The 12,093-nt window shown below is 37.9% G+C and overlaps 1 protein-coding gene across 1 annotated transcript; it reads left to right on the top strand.

The window, feature by feature from the left end:
* The first annotated feature begins 11,184 nt into the window (after positions 1-11,184).
* Positions 11,185-11,688, top strand: LOC110894136. The gene has a single exon (XM_022141326.1). It carries the CDS (start codon positions 11,185-11,187, stop codon positions 11,686-11,688), a length of 504 nt encoding a protein of 167 aa, XP_021997018.1.
* Positions 11,689-12,093: the final 405 nt, after the last annotated feature.

Genomic DNA, 12,093 nt, shown 5'->3' with positions numbered 1-12,093 from the left:
ATGTAGGTAAATCCTCAATTTTGGCGACTTGGAGAATCGGAGCGAGCGCGTGTTCGTGTTATGCGATACCAAACGCTTCCGCTAGCTTGTTCAAATGTTTTTGATCCAAAATTTGTTGTATTGGTTTTTAGTAGTATCTTGTTGAACGAATTGTAGAATTGTATCTAGTTTGTTTATGTTTAAAACAGGGGTATGCTCGTTTTTTGGACGGGTCATGCCCGATTTTTTGTTAAATTATAGTTTGATAATATCACATTTAGGAAGGTGAAATTTTGGGCGTAACAGACTGTGTATAAGCATACTTAGACAAACCCTTGAAAGATTCAGGCCGAAATACAGCTTAAAAGCAGATCAAAACATGTTCGATATGTGGATCGCTCGAAGTGACGTCATCGTGAACCGCTCTTAGATCACGTTTTGGACCGCTTATTCGTACAATTTTGGTTCTGGTTCGCTCCAAATTTGCAGTTGGACCGCTAGTAAAACAGTTTCTGGACCGCTCGAGTGTACATTTCTGGACCGCTCCAAAGACATCTTGGATCGCTCATTTGGATCATCTTGGACCGCTCTTAAGACATTTATTTCTCTGGATCGCTCATTCGAACAACTTTGGTCCACTCGAACGATCTTTAAGTTTGGACCGCTCCAAAGGACATTTCTGGTTCGCTGTTCTGTCATCTTCATTGAAAAACGTGTTAAGACAGTATGGATTCCGAGTTTTACAACGCGTTTGCTACATCGACTACTCCAGCCGCAATTGCTCAAGCAATAAATTTGGAAAATGAGACGGGAACGACTCAAAAGCCTCCTAGATTGATGAGCATTGAGGAGTATTATGGGTGGAAGGATCGGTTTGAAAACTGGGTTTAGGCAAATCATCTCAGATCGTGGGAGTGCATATTGAAAAATTACACATTGCCTCGAACAGATTTGCAAGTTGTTAAAGAGATATCTGAATTTACTGATCAAGAAAGAGCAATGTATAGAGCCGAGAAAATGATGATCAGTTTGTTGCAGCAGGCGATAAAGGAAGATATATTCATCTTGTTACAGCACGACAAAACTGCTAAGTCAATATGGGATGCTCTTAAGGTTAAATTCGAGGGAAGTGAAAACATGATCAAGAGCAAGAAAGCACTGTTAAAGAAAGAATTCGATCTGTTTAGTAGTTTGCCGGGAGAGGATACTAAAAAGCTAATCGAGAGATACTGTCACTTGGTGCGATCGTTATCGATGTTGGGAGTTGAAAAAAGGTCGTGAGGAATGGGTGGATAAATTGGCTGACGCGTTACCTCAAAAAGAGTGGGGAACATATTTGATGATTTTAAAGAATACTGGTGTGTATGACGGGCTGACTATTTCACAGTTCATTGAGAAAATAGAGAGTCAGGATCTTGAGCAGCAAAAGATTGCTAGAATGAATAGTCCTAGTGGTCAACAGGATGTTAAGATGTACTGCCGGGGTAGTGTTCCAGTTACTGAATCTGAAAGAAGTCCGAAGATACAAACTGCATTCAGTGCTGGTGATTCATCTGAAAAAGCTGATCAGGGTTCGAACAAGAGTAGCAGCGGGTTTTCATCGTTTCCGAGTGTGAATCCGAAAGAGACTAACACTAGTTTTCAGTCTCAGAGTACAAAAACCGGAAATGGATACATAATTCAGTGCAACATAGCTCTCAACCTTCCAGAAGGTCAAAGCTTCTCTGAAGACACTGCTAAAGACCACATGGCACTTCTGTGATCAGTTCTGTTATCCTATGAAGGTCTTGTTGCTGGTCGGATTGGAAATCCTATGCTTACCAAAGAGGATTATGATCAGATAGACGCCGAAGAAATGGAACTCATGGATATTAAATGGTGTCTTGCTAGTGTTCTTCGACGAGCTGAGAAATTCAAAACCATTACCGGGAGAAATGACTTTCTTGATACACATGTCTCTACTTTAGGTTTTGATAAATCTAAAGTTACTTGTTTTCAATGCAGGGAGAAAGGCCATTTCAAGCGGGAGTGCAAAGGAAGAGAAGCTAGTGGAGCACAGAATCCATTTGGGAAAGATGATTACTATCGCAAAGCTATCTATCAGCAAGTTGGTCAATCCCAAGAACCACAGACAGCTCATGGGAGAAAGATTGAAGATCCTAAGAGAGCATGTTTGGTAGATTTCAGCTGGAGTAATTACATATCATCTGAAGCCACAGCAGCACGCATTATTGATCAAGATGATGAGAAATTACCAGAAGGTTTCAGTTGGAATATGTTTGTGGATGAAAAGGGAGAGTTTAAAGCTTTCATTGCTAAAATTGTCCAAGAGCCAGATTTGTTTGCTACTTGGATGAAATCTATTGGAGAGACTGTGAAAAGTGAAGATGAAAAATCTGTGTCATCTGAAAGTTCAGATAGTACTGATAAACTTTCAGAACATTTTGGGGATGTTTCAGAAAGTTCAGATGAAGGTTTACAGGGCTCAGATGAAGATTTACAGAGTTTTGATGAAAATGTACAAAATGAAAATGTTCCAGAAAAGAATGTTGTTTTTGATAAAACACCGACTGATTCTGATGTATCTGATGGTGATTCTGATAAGTCTGTAAAATTTGATCAATCACCAGATCACAGTAGCAGTGATGATGAGGAAGAAAAACATATAAATATTGCAAAAACTCATCTATCTCCTGAAAGTTTTCATTTCTATTTTGCAGAAAGAATGGAGAAACTGAAGGAGAAACGAGCTGCTAAAGAACAACAAGCTGAATCTGAAGGTGATATTCAAAACGCTGAGAATGTTGCTGAGAAGATTACTGAGGTTGTGAAAGAAGAAGAAAAGGTGATTGAAGTTGACAAAGTGGTTGAAGTTGTTAAAACAATCGAAGTTGAGAAAATTGTTGAAGTCGTCAAGCCGTGTGAGAAGTGCTTGGAAGCTTGCAAGGATTGTGCAGCTAAAGATGACATCATAGCTGAGTATGAGAAGAAGAAGGAGCAGTTACTGTTCAACCTCAACTATGTGAAAGAATCTTACGATGTTTTGAATAAAACAGTAACTGGTCTTCAAAAGACAAACTCAGAGAGAGAACAAGCACTGACGATGTTGAATGCAGTTTTAATAACAAAACAAAAAGCAATAAACTTCTACATCGAAGAGAGTGCTAAGTGGAAGCAAGAGTTGGAGACGGAAGATAAACTTTCAGAACATTCTGGGGATGTTTCAGAAAGTTCAGATGAAGGTTTACAGGGCTCAGATGAAGATTTACAGAGTTTTGATGAAAATGTACAAAATGAAAATGTTCCAGAAAAGAATGTTGTTTTTGATAAAACACCGACTGATTCTGATGTATCTGATGGTGATTCTGATAAGTCTGTAAAATTTGATCAATCACCAGATCACAGTAGCAGTGATGATGAGGAAGAAAAACATATAAATGTTGCAAAAACTCATCTATCTCCTGAAAGTTTTCATTTCTATTTTGCAGAAAGAATGGAGAAACTGAAGGAGAAACGAGCTGCTAAAGAACAACAAGCTGAATCTGAAGGTGATATTCAAAACGCTGAGAATGTTGCTGAGAAGATTACTGAGGTTGTGAAAGAAGAAGAAAAGGTGATTGAAGTTGAAAAAGTGGTTGAAGTTGTTAAAACAATCGAAGTTGAGAAGATTGTTGAAGTCGTCAAGCCGTGTGAGAAGTGCTTGGAAGCTTGCAAGGTTTGTGCAGCTAAAGACGACATCATAGCTGAGTATGAGAAGAAGAAGGAGCAGTTACTGTTCAACCTCAACTATGTGAAAGAATCTTACGATGTTTTGAATAAAACAGTAACTGGTATTCAAAAGACAAACTCAGAGAGAGAACAAGCACTGACGATGTTGAATGCAGTTTTAATGACAAAACAAAAAGCAATAAACTTCTACATCGAAGAGAGTGCTAAGTGGAAGCAAGAGTTGGAGACGGAAAAAATAGAGAATGAGAGAATTAGACGCTTATTGCAAAGTTATTCTAGTTCTGATTATCTCATTGACCGTATTTACCCAACTGTTGCAGGTATGGAAGCTTTCAAAGATGAGAAGCTAAAAGACAAGAAAGACTGTGGTAAGAAATCGACTGTTAGTTACAACAAATGTCCGCCTCCGATTTGGGATGATTATTCACCTAGGAGACCAAATGAGGAGCAATTGGAAAAAGCAGTCAATATAAAGCTTAAAACCGACACAACTGACGTTTTACCAGATAACATTGATGTCACGTATACCTCGTCCGATATTGATCATGAGTCTGAATTAATCAAAAAGGTGGTCGATCAGGTGTTGGATACTGATGAGGAGTCGTGAGTCGAAATCTGGGTCTGGAAAGTCAAAGTCGTCAGTCAACAGTCAAAATTCGTCGGATAAACGGTCTTATAGTAAAGAATTTTTATTGTCAAAGGCAGATTTGAATGATGAAACATTCGAAGTTGTGTATACTTTGAATGGTTCGGACAAATTGTATTACAATAAAGAGTTCCCGATAATGAGTATTAAAACGGAACTAATAAACAAAACTTTCAAACTAATAGAAATTAATATTCCAGAATTAAAAGTTTTGAAAAGTTTTGAAAAACCTAAAAAATATACTTCTAGAGTTCAGCAACGTTTAAATAAGAAAAAGGGCAACAATTCTGGTTCTGGTTTTCAAAAGAAACCCAACCAGAATCGTAGCTACAAAAAAAAGGTCTTGGTTTTGTTCCACCAGAAAATGATAAAAATATGAAAAATTCTAAAACAAAATTTGAATTTGTGTCAGGTGGAAGTGCTGAGGAGGAACAGCAGAAACCGTTCTGGAGACAGTCTAATAAAGAGTTTCTTGCTGAGAGAAAGAAGAATGGAGCTGATATATGTTATCTAAGAGAGACTAGAACCTGTTATAGATGCAATGAAGCTGGTCACATTGCATGGAATTGCTCAAAAAGTGCACAATCAAAACAGGGAGTTTCTCAGAAGTTGAAAGAGAAAGTTGTTGATGTTGACACACCAACCAATAGACCTAAAATTTTTGAAAATTCAAAATTTGAGGTTGGCGAGTGTTCGGAAAAGAATTTTTACAAAAAGAAAGGAAAAGACAACCAGGTGTGGGTTGCGAAGAAAGGAGAAGTGAATGTCGGAAATGAATCTGGTTCCACAAAGCCAGAAGAGCCACAGGTTGAGGAGAAAATTTCAATAAATGATGAAGAGTTTCCATCATTGAAGTTTGAAGAAGTGAAAAAGAAAGTTGGAAAAACTGAGATTTCGAATCAGTTCTACAAAGAAAAGAATGATTTTGATGTCGAGAAAACATTCAACGGGAATGTTAAAAAGATTTTTGGGAAAATGTTAAGTGGGAGAGCTAAAGGGGTTAAAGATTTTTACGCGACTAAAAAGGCAACATACAACCCTACTGCTCAAGAACTGAAGGCCATCAAGTCTGATAAGACTTGGATGGAAGTTTGTTTCCCATGATAGTCTAAGGACTATGCCGGAGATCCCAAGTTTATATCGTGGATCAGGAATCGGCATCTTTCTAGTGTTTGAAGAGATTGTTTGAAAGATTTTGAATAATGTTGTTAATGTTTTGCAGGTGAAAGGACTACGCCGGAGCTTCCACGTTGGTAATTGCGAAGCAGGAATCGGCATCCTGACTGGTAAAATGGTGATGTAGACGTAACATTCCTACAAGTGGTAACCTTGATCTTGCAAGTGGTATTTGTGGTTAAATTTTGAGATGTTTGTATACTTTGTAGTAATTACATTTACAAGTGGTACAGAAGGTTCTTAAATGAAAATGGTAAATCAGGGACATTAAATTGTACTTGATTTACTATTCATGGCAAAAGATAGACAAGATGATGAACCACATTCCCGTTCTTAAAATTGATAAATCTACAAGTGGTTTTTATCAACACAAACTCATTTTCCGGAAAAGTCATCTCGATTAAAACAAACTTAAGTGTTTTGAAATCTAAATGAGAAAATGATTTGTGATAGGGAGAGTTCAGATTGTTTATGCTAAGTGAATGGCGATTTGAGGTGATTCGATATCAGTTGTCAAGTTTCTGTACAGTTTGTTTTACTTTTCATGTTTATATTGGGTCAGAGTCTTTTTATTTTCCAATTTCCTTTGAAATGTGTTTGCATTTTAGGGGGAGTAAGAAATTTCAGAAAATCCAAAAACATTTGAAAATTTGAAAAAGCTAAAAACATGATAAAATTAAAAAATGAGTTTCATGCTAAAAAGAGGAAATGATAGTACATCAGTGGACTATCACAGCACGCTAAAGAAATGTAAATTTAAAAAAGTGATAAACAATCTTACTGTGGATGTGTCAGTAGATTTTCGCACATTTAGTAAATTGAAACGAGATATAAACCTAAATTCAAACTTGCATGATTCGTGGGTAACTATTCTTGAATATATGGGTAACCCCCGAAATCTTGTTTGAAAGGTCCCATATTCTGAGATACTAGGTCTTTATGCTCAGTGATATCCGGGGTATTATCCCGGGACTTCTGCTGTATGGAAGTACTGACCTAGTCCCCGGATAATACTTTCTGCAAATGCTTGAAAAAGCGCCGCCCTCAGCAATCTGATTAAACAATAAAATTGATAGTCATTGCTGTTGTAATTCAAAAGATCCTCTAAAGAGGACCCACCTAAAGTCGAGCCGTCATCTCTCTGCTGAACGGAAGTTCTGACCTGAGCTCTCACGGTTTCGCACTTAACCCCTTTACAGATATCAGTTGTGGTATACTCACCTGTAAGACTGAATATTTGGGATCTGGATACAGGAGTATATTCAAGTGGAGTGATACACAATTAAGTTTAAGTCTCTAAAACATTAATATCGTATCTCGAATCGATTGAAATTTGTGTTGAGAATTTAAGAGGACAAACATACTGACAATCTAGGTAAATTGTTTAAAGCTTAAAATGAAATCAAGCTTAACGGTGTTGGTGATTTTCTCATAAACTGATATGATTCTCTTGCACGAACTCACAAAAATATTGTTTGTGAATATTATATTTCTGTATGTTTTTTTTGTTTACTAGGAGTGTCAGGTAATATCTCTCAGAAAATTCAAAAAGATTTTGTGTGTGTTTTAGCATAATTTTTGATAAAGTCAAAAAGATTTTCGACAACTGATGTTGGAAACCTGATTTTCAAAATTCCGAGTGCTAAACATGATGAGCAGCATTTGAGGGGGAGTGTTTGTGTAAATCTAACTGTTTTCGTTAATCTAACCTTCTTCAAGTGGTTCATCATAGATATTTGAGAGAGAGCCTGAGATGTTGCAATTATATGTTTGTTTTAGTGATTATGAGAGTCATGTGTTGGTGCACAGGTATTTGATATGTGATAAAATTAGAAAATTTATGTCTGGGTTGAGACTGTGCAGGTAACCAGGTTTCGATATTCTGAAGATCTCTGTTGGAAGAGAGTCAATTTTCGATCCTGAAAATCAATTCCTGAAGACATTCATTAGAGCCAGGTAGATTGATTCTGAAAACCTGTGAAGATCAGACAAAGATCCTGAAGATATTACTGAAGAACAAAAGAATGCCAGTAAATCGAGAGGGGGAGTCTGAAGATAGAAAGAAAGAGAAAGCCCAGAGACTGATCTAGTCCGAAGATGTGAAGACTCAGTTTTGCAGTCAAGGTGTGTTGGCGACTCCATCAACATCTGAGGGGGAGTCTGTTAGTGCACTACATCTGTTGATTGCGTCTAGGTGTCTAGGATCAGGTCTTACATCGTATTGTATAGCATAGGGCACGTAATACGAGAAAACAGGAGTCTGTATAGGTGTTATTTGCTAGGACCGCTCATAGGGACATAGGGATGTTGGGTCGCTTATTTGGCATGTATGGACCGCTTATGTGGACGTGTCTGGACCGCTCATATGAACATGTGACATATGAGCGGACCCAAACCACTATATATAGGGGTCTTTAGGGCGATCCTCATAATATGAATGTGAAATTCCACGCCGAAGCTCTGCCGGTGTGACGATCGAGCTGTAAAACGTTGCAAATCAATAAAACAAGCAGTTAGAAAGAAGAACAAGCTACTTCTACTTGTATTTCTTATTATTCCGCATCTGAAACGCAAGAGATAACCTCTGAACGAGTCGTTCGGGTCAGCAATCGATCCTACAGTATCCAAACCATGTGCCCACTAGACGGCTTGGATCAAGTCTCAATCTTTGAGAAACGATCCTAACGGCTCTTGAAAATCTATAAATACCCACCTTCACTTCACTCCCAAAGCACGCTTGATTTGATTTTGGCTCTCTAAGTTGAAGTTTATGCTTCATACCTGAGAGTAAATCGGATCAAGAGGTTGCGGGGACCTTCTGTAAGTATTCTTTTGTTCTTTTCATTTGTTTTTATCATTAAAGTCAAACTGCGTTTGACTTTCTGCTTTGACCAGTTTATGGTCAACGCAAAGTTCGTTTGAACTTCATAACGTGAGCGTAATCATGATGGTTATAGTCCCTAGTGACTATACCTACTGATTACCACGTTATCTAGGCTCAGTGTCGAGTCATAGTTTCGGCCAAAATGCGTATTCTCGCGTATTTTGTAACCAAACTAATCTAGGGTATCAAAATAGTTTGTTTTGATATCAAAACCTGTTTTCTAACTTAACTAAACATGTTCTAGCATGTTTAGCTCGTCACTTTTTAGATTAGTGCTTGTGTAGAGTCGTGAGTCAAGCGGACTAAACACCCGCTTAGACTTTCGACCACGACCCGTTTGGTCGATCATTAGGATCCGACCAAACATGTTTAGTGACCATAATTGCATTGGGAATAATCTTCCGAGGTTATACCTTATGGTCACATAGGTTTAATTAGTCGCATGATAGGTAGTTTATATGCCTTTGGTAAATAACCAAAATGCCCTTTTCATACATAATTGGTAAATAAGCATATGTAACCTAAACTTTTGTCACGTAACTGATTATGTAACATATTTAAACATGTAGAGGCATATAATACTTGTCATAAGATTAGTTAGACGTCTCAAACGCGCTTTTGCGCACACGACATGTTAAAGTAGCGTAAGCTACCTTAATGGGTCACAATGGGTCGAAAGCACTTAGGTTAGGTTTCATTTTAGGATGTAGGCTTTGTTAAACCATATCGCATGAGTTCCAACACTCATTTGGTTTACAAGACCTCATTCTATCCGATCGTCCGATTTAGGCGTCTATTGTTTGACTAGTGGTTCGATTACTAGGTGCTACTTGATTTCTTTGCTTTGCTTGAGTTTGTTGAAGATTCTATTGATTGAGGATACTTTGCACTTCATGTGAGTACGTAGTTCCCCTATTTTACTGTTTTCAATTGTTTTCGGGTGATTCATATGTACAAAATGATTTTCAAGGTTTAAACAATGGTTTTTCAAAAACAATTAAGATGGTTTATACAAAACTAATAACGATTTCAATAAAGTGAACAAAACTTATTGGTTGTAGTTACATAACAAATGACATTCTTTAGCATTGATCAAGCCAACCAGTATTAGGTTATGGTACAATAGGATCTGACAAATCCCCTTTTTTTACTGCACCCATGGTTATGTGTGGGGGTTGTGGGTAACGACTGAACCTGATGTTTGTTTACTTTCCCTTTGGTGGTTTGTTAACTTGAGAAGCGAGAAGCGAGGTGGTCTAGTCACAAAGGTTTGAATGTTGTTAGCGAGACAACCATAAATAGTTTTTCACAAATTAAAACAAGGATGATTTAAACGATTTTAAACGATTTTAAACGAGTTAACAATTTTGAAACGATTTGAACAAGTTAAACGAATTGGATAAACGATTGGTTTTTGGTTAGTGTTTAGATAACGGGACGGGTGTAATGTGATGAAAGCATGGTGGATACGTCGCTGGTACTTCTTATATATAAGTGTTTTCATCATCTTACATACCGTGGCGTTATTTAGTTCACTTGGGTAAACGATTTTGAAACGATGTCACACAACAATGTTCTCTTAAAGATATAAACCGTACGAGTTTTTAACAAGTTTTTACAAGATGTTTTACAAGTTGGTTTACTAAAACAAATGTTTTGGGGTTAAGAAGCATGGCTACGAGATTTTACAAACTATAACCCACTTGATTTGAGTTAGTTAAATATGTTGCAATACACTTTTCAAAACAAGGTTTGTATTTTGACTCTTGTAGTCTAATAAAGTACTGCAACATATAAACGAGCCATGATTCTGGCACTCTTATAAAACCTATGTACTCGCCAGCATTTCTTTGCTGACTCTGTTTTTACATATGTTTCAGATGTTGTTGCTTGATGTGGTTTCTAGGATGGATGCGTCACATAGGATCTGGACAAGGCCTTAGTGACATAATAACAATGATAGTCGATATTTAACTTGTTTTTTTTGTGTCAAGACAATGTAATGTTTAATACATTCAATAAAACGAAACACTTTTTATATCCATGGTTATGAAACAATTATTCTGTTGCAACACTCCCCGACGTTTCCGCCACGGTTTGTTGTCCTACGTGGTCGGGGTGTGACAACAACCAAGGATGGCGTAACCACCCTAACCTTGGTTGGAGAGAACCCACAATAGTAGTAACCAACAAAACCAAAACCAACGAATAAACTTTCAACAACAAAGAAATGAGTCACAAAATTTCACTCAACAACAACAAGGTGGACAAGAGAGGCTTGAAGATACTATCTGACGCCTCATCTCCTACACCGAAAAGAAAAACTCGAATCGAATTCAACAAATGGAATCAAACTTTAGAAATCAACAAGCTAGTATTCAAAACATTGAAAAACAACTAAATCAACTAGCTCAAAATTTCTCCGACGGACCACAAGGCGCGTTACCCAGCAATACGGAGCCCAACCCAAAGGCGCAAGTGCATCTCATAACATTGAGAAACCGTACCGTAGGTCCCGAGGAGGCTCCGCTACCTCCATCCGACAAAAATTCACCCATTCAAACCCCGACCTCACCAACGTCCCAAAAGGAAACAACACCTCCGCCAATTCCCGAACCTACCAAAAGCTCCTCGGTACCCTACCCCGGTCGGTTACTTCGGCAAAAGACCGATGAGCAATTCACAAAATTCATAAAATTACTAAAAAAATTGCATATCAATCTTCCATTTGTGGAAGTCGCTCACTCAAATGCCAAAATATTCAAAATTTATGAGAGACTTTCTCACTCACAAAAGGAAAAATGAAACACTGCAATTAGTTAATTTAAGTGAAGAATGGTCTGCCGTGCTACTCAACAAACTCCCACAAAAGAAAATCGACCCCGGAAGCTTCACCATCCCTTATTCCATTGGGGGAACACCTATACACAATGCGCTAGCCGACCTTGGGGCTATCATCAATCTCATGCCCGCTTCAATGTTTGACCGACTCGGACTAGGTAAGACAAGCCCCACAAAGATGAGCATACAACTCGCCGATATGTCTATCAACTACCCACAAGGTGTCGCCGAAAATCTGTTGGTAAAAGTCAGAGACTTTGTCTTCCCGGTCGATTTTGTCATACTCGATATGGGGGAAGACACCAAAGTACCACTATTTCTAGGAAGACCATTCCTTGCTACCGCTCATGCGTTGGTAGATATGAGTGATGGGAAGTTAACATTAAGGGTCAGAGATGAAGAAACGACCCGGTCAACTACATGGATGTCATAGACTCAAGCTTGAATGATGCTCTCCGACGGCAAACATCCCACTTGGGTAACATATGTCTGACTTTGGGTCTAGCTATGACAACTGTGCTCTGTAATCGATGTACAATGTAGAACAATATCAATTATCAATAAAACTATGTGTTTTGGTGTTATTATGTGTGTATTTGTGTTTGATGATTTTACGATTTGATTCGAGTTTGGTTTCAAGCTTTAAATCACTTTCTGGAAAGTTATACTATTGGGATTGAATTCTATCAAAGGAACAGATAATTAAAGCCAAAACTGGATCAAAACAGTGGATCCAGAATAAGCAGTTGTTTGCACTAATACTTCCCCTTGACAGTGGCTCTAACATCTGATGCACTAAAGCACTACTCCTACAAACAACTGTTGCTCTTAAAGACTG

Source organism: Helianthus annuus, chromosome 2 (genome assembly GCF_002127325.2).
Source record: "Helianthus annuus cultivar XRQ/B chromosome 2, HanXRQr2.0-SUNRISE, whole genome shotgun sequence".
Classification (NCBI taxonomy): domain Eukaryota; kingdom Viridiplantae; phylum Streptophyta; class Magnoliopsida; order Asterales; family Asteraceae; genus Helianthus; species Helianthus annuus.
The sequence above is the reverse complement of the archived record's forward strand: the minus strand, read 5'-3'. Positions and strand labels throughout refer to the sequence as shown.

Excerpts from the sequence above, each read along its gene's own strand:
- LOC110894136 (XM_022141326.1), top strand. The coding sequence starts at position 11,185 with ATGAGAGACTTTCTCACTCACAAAAGGAAAAATGAAACACTGCAATTA.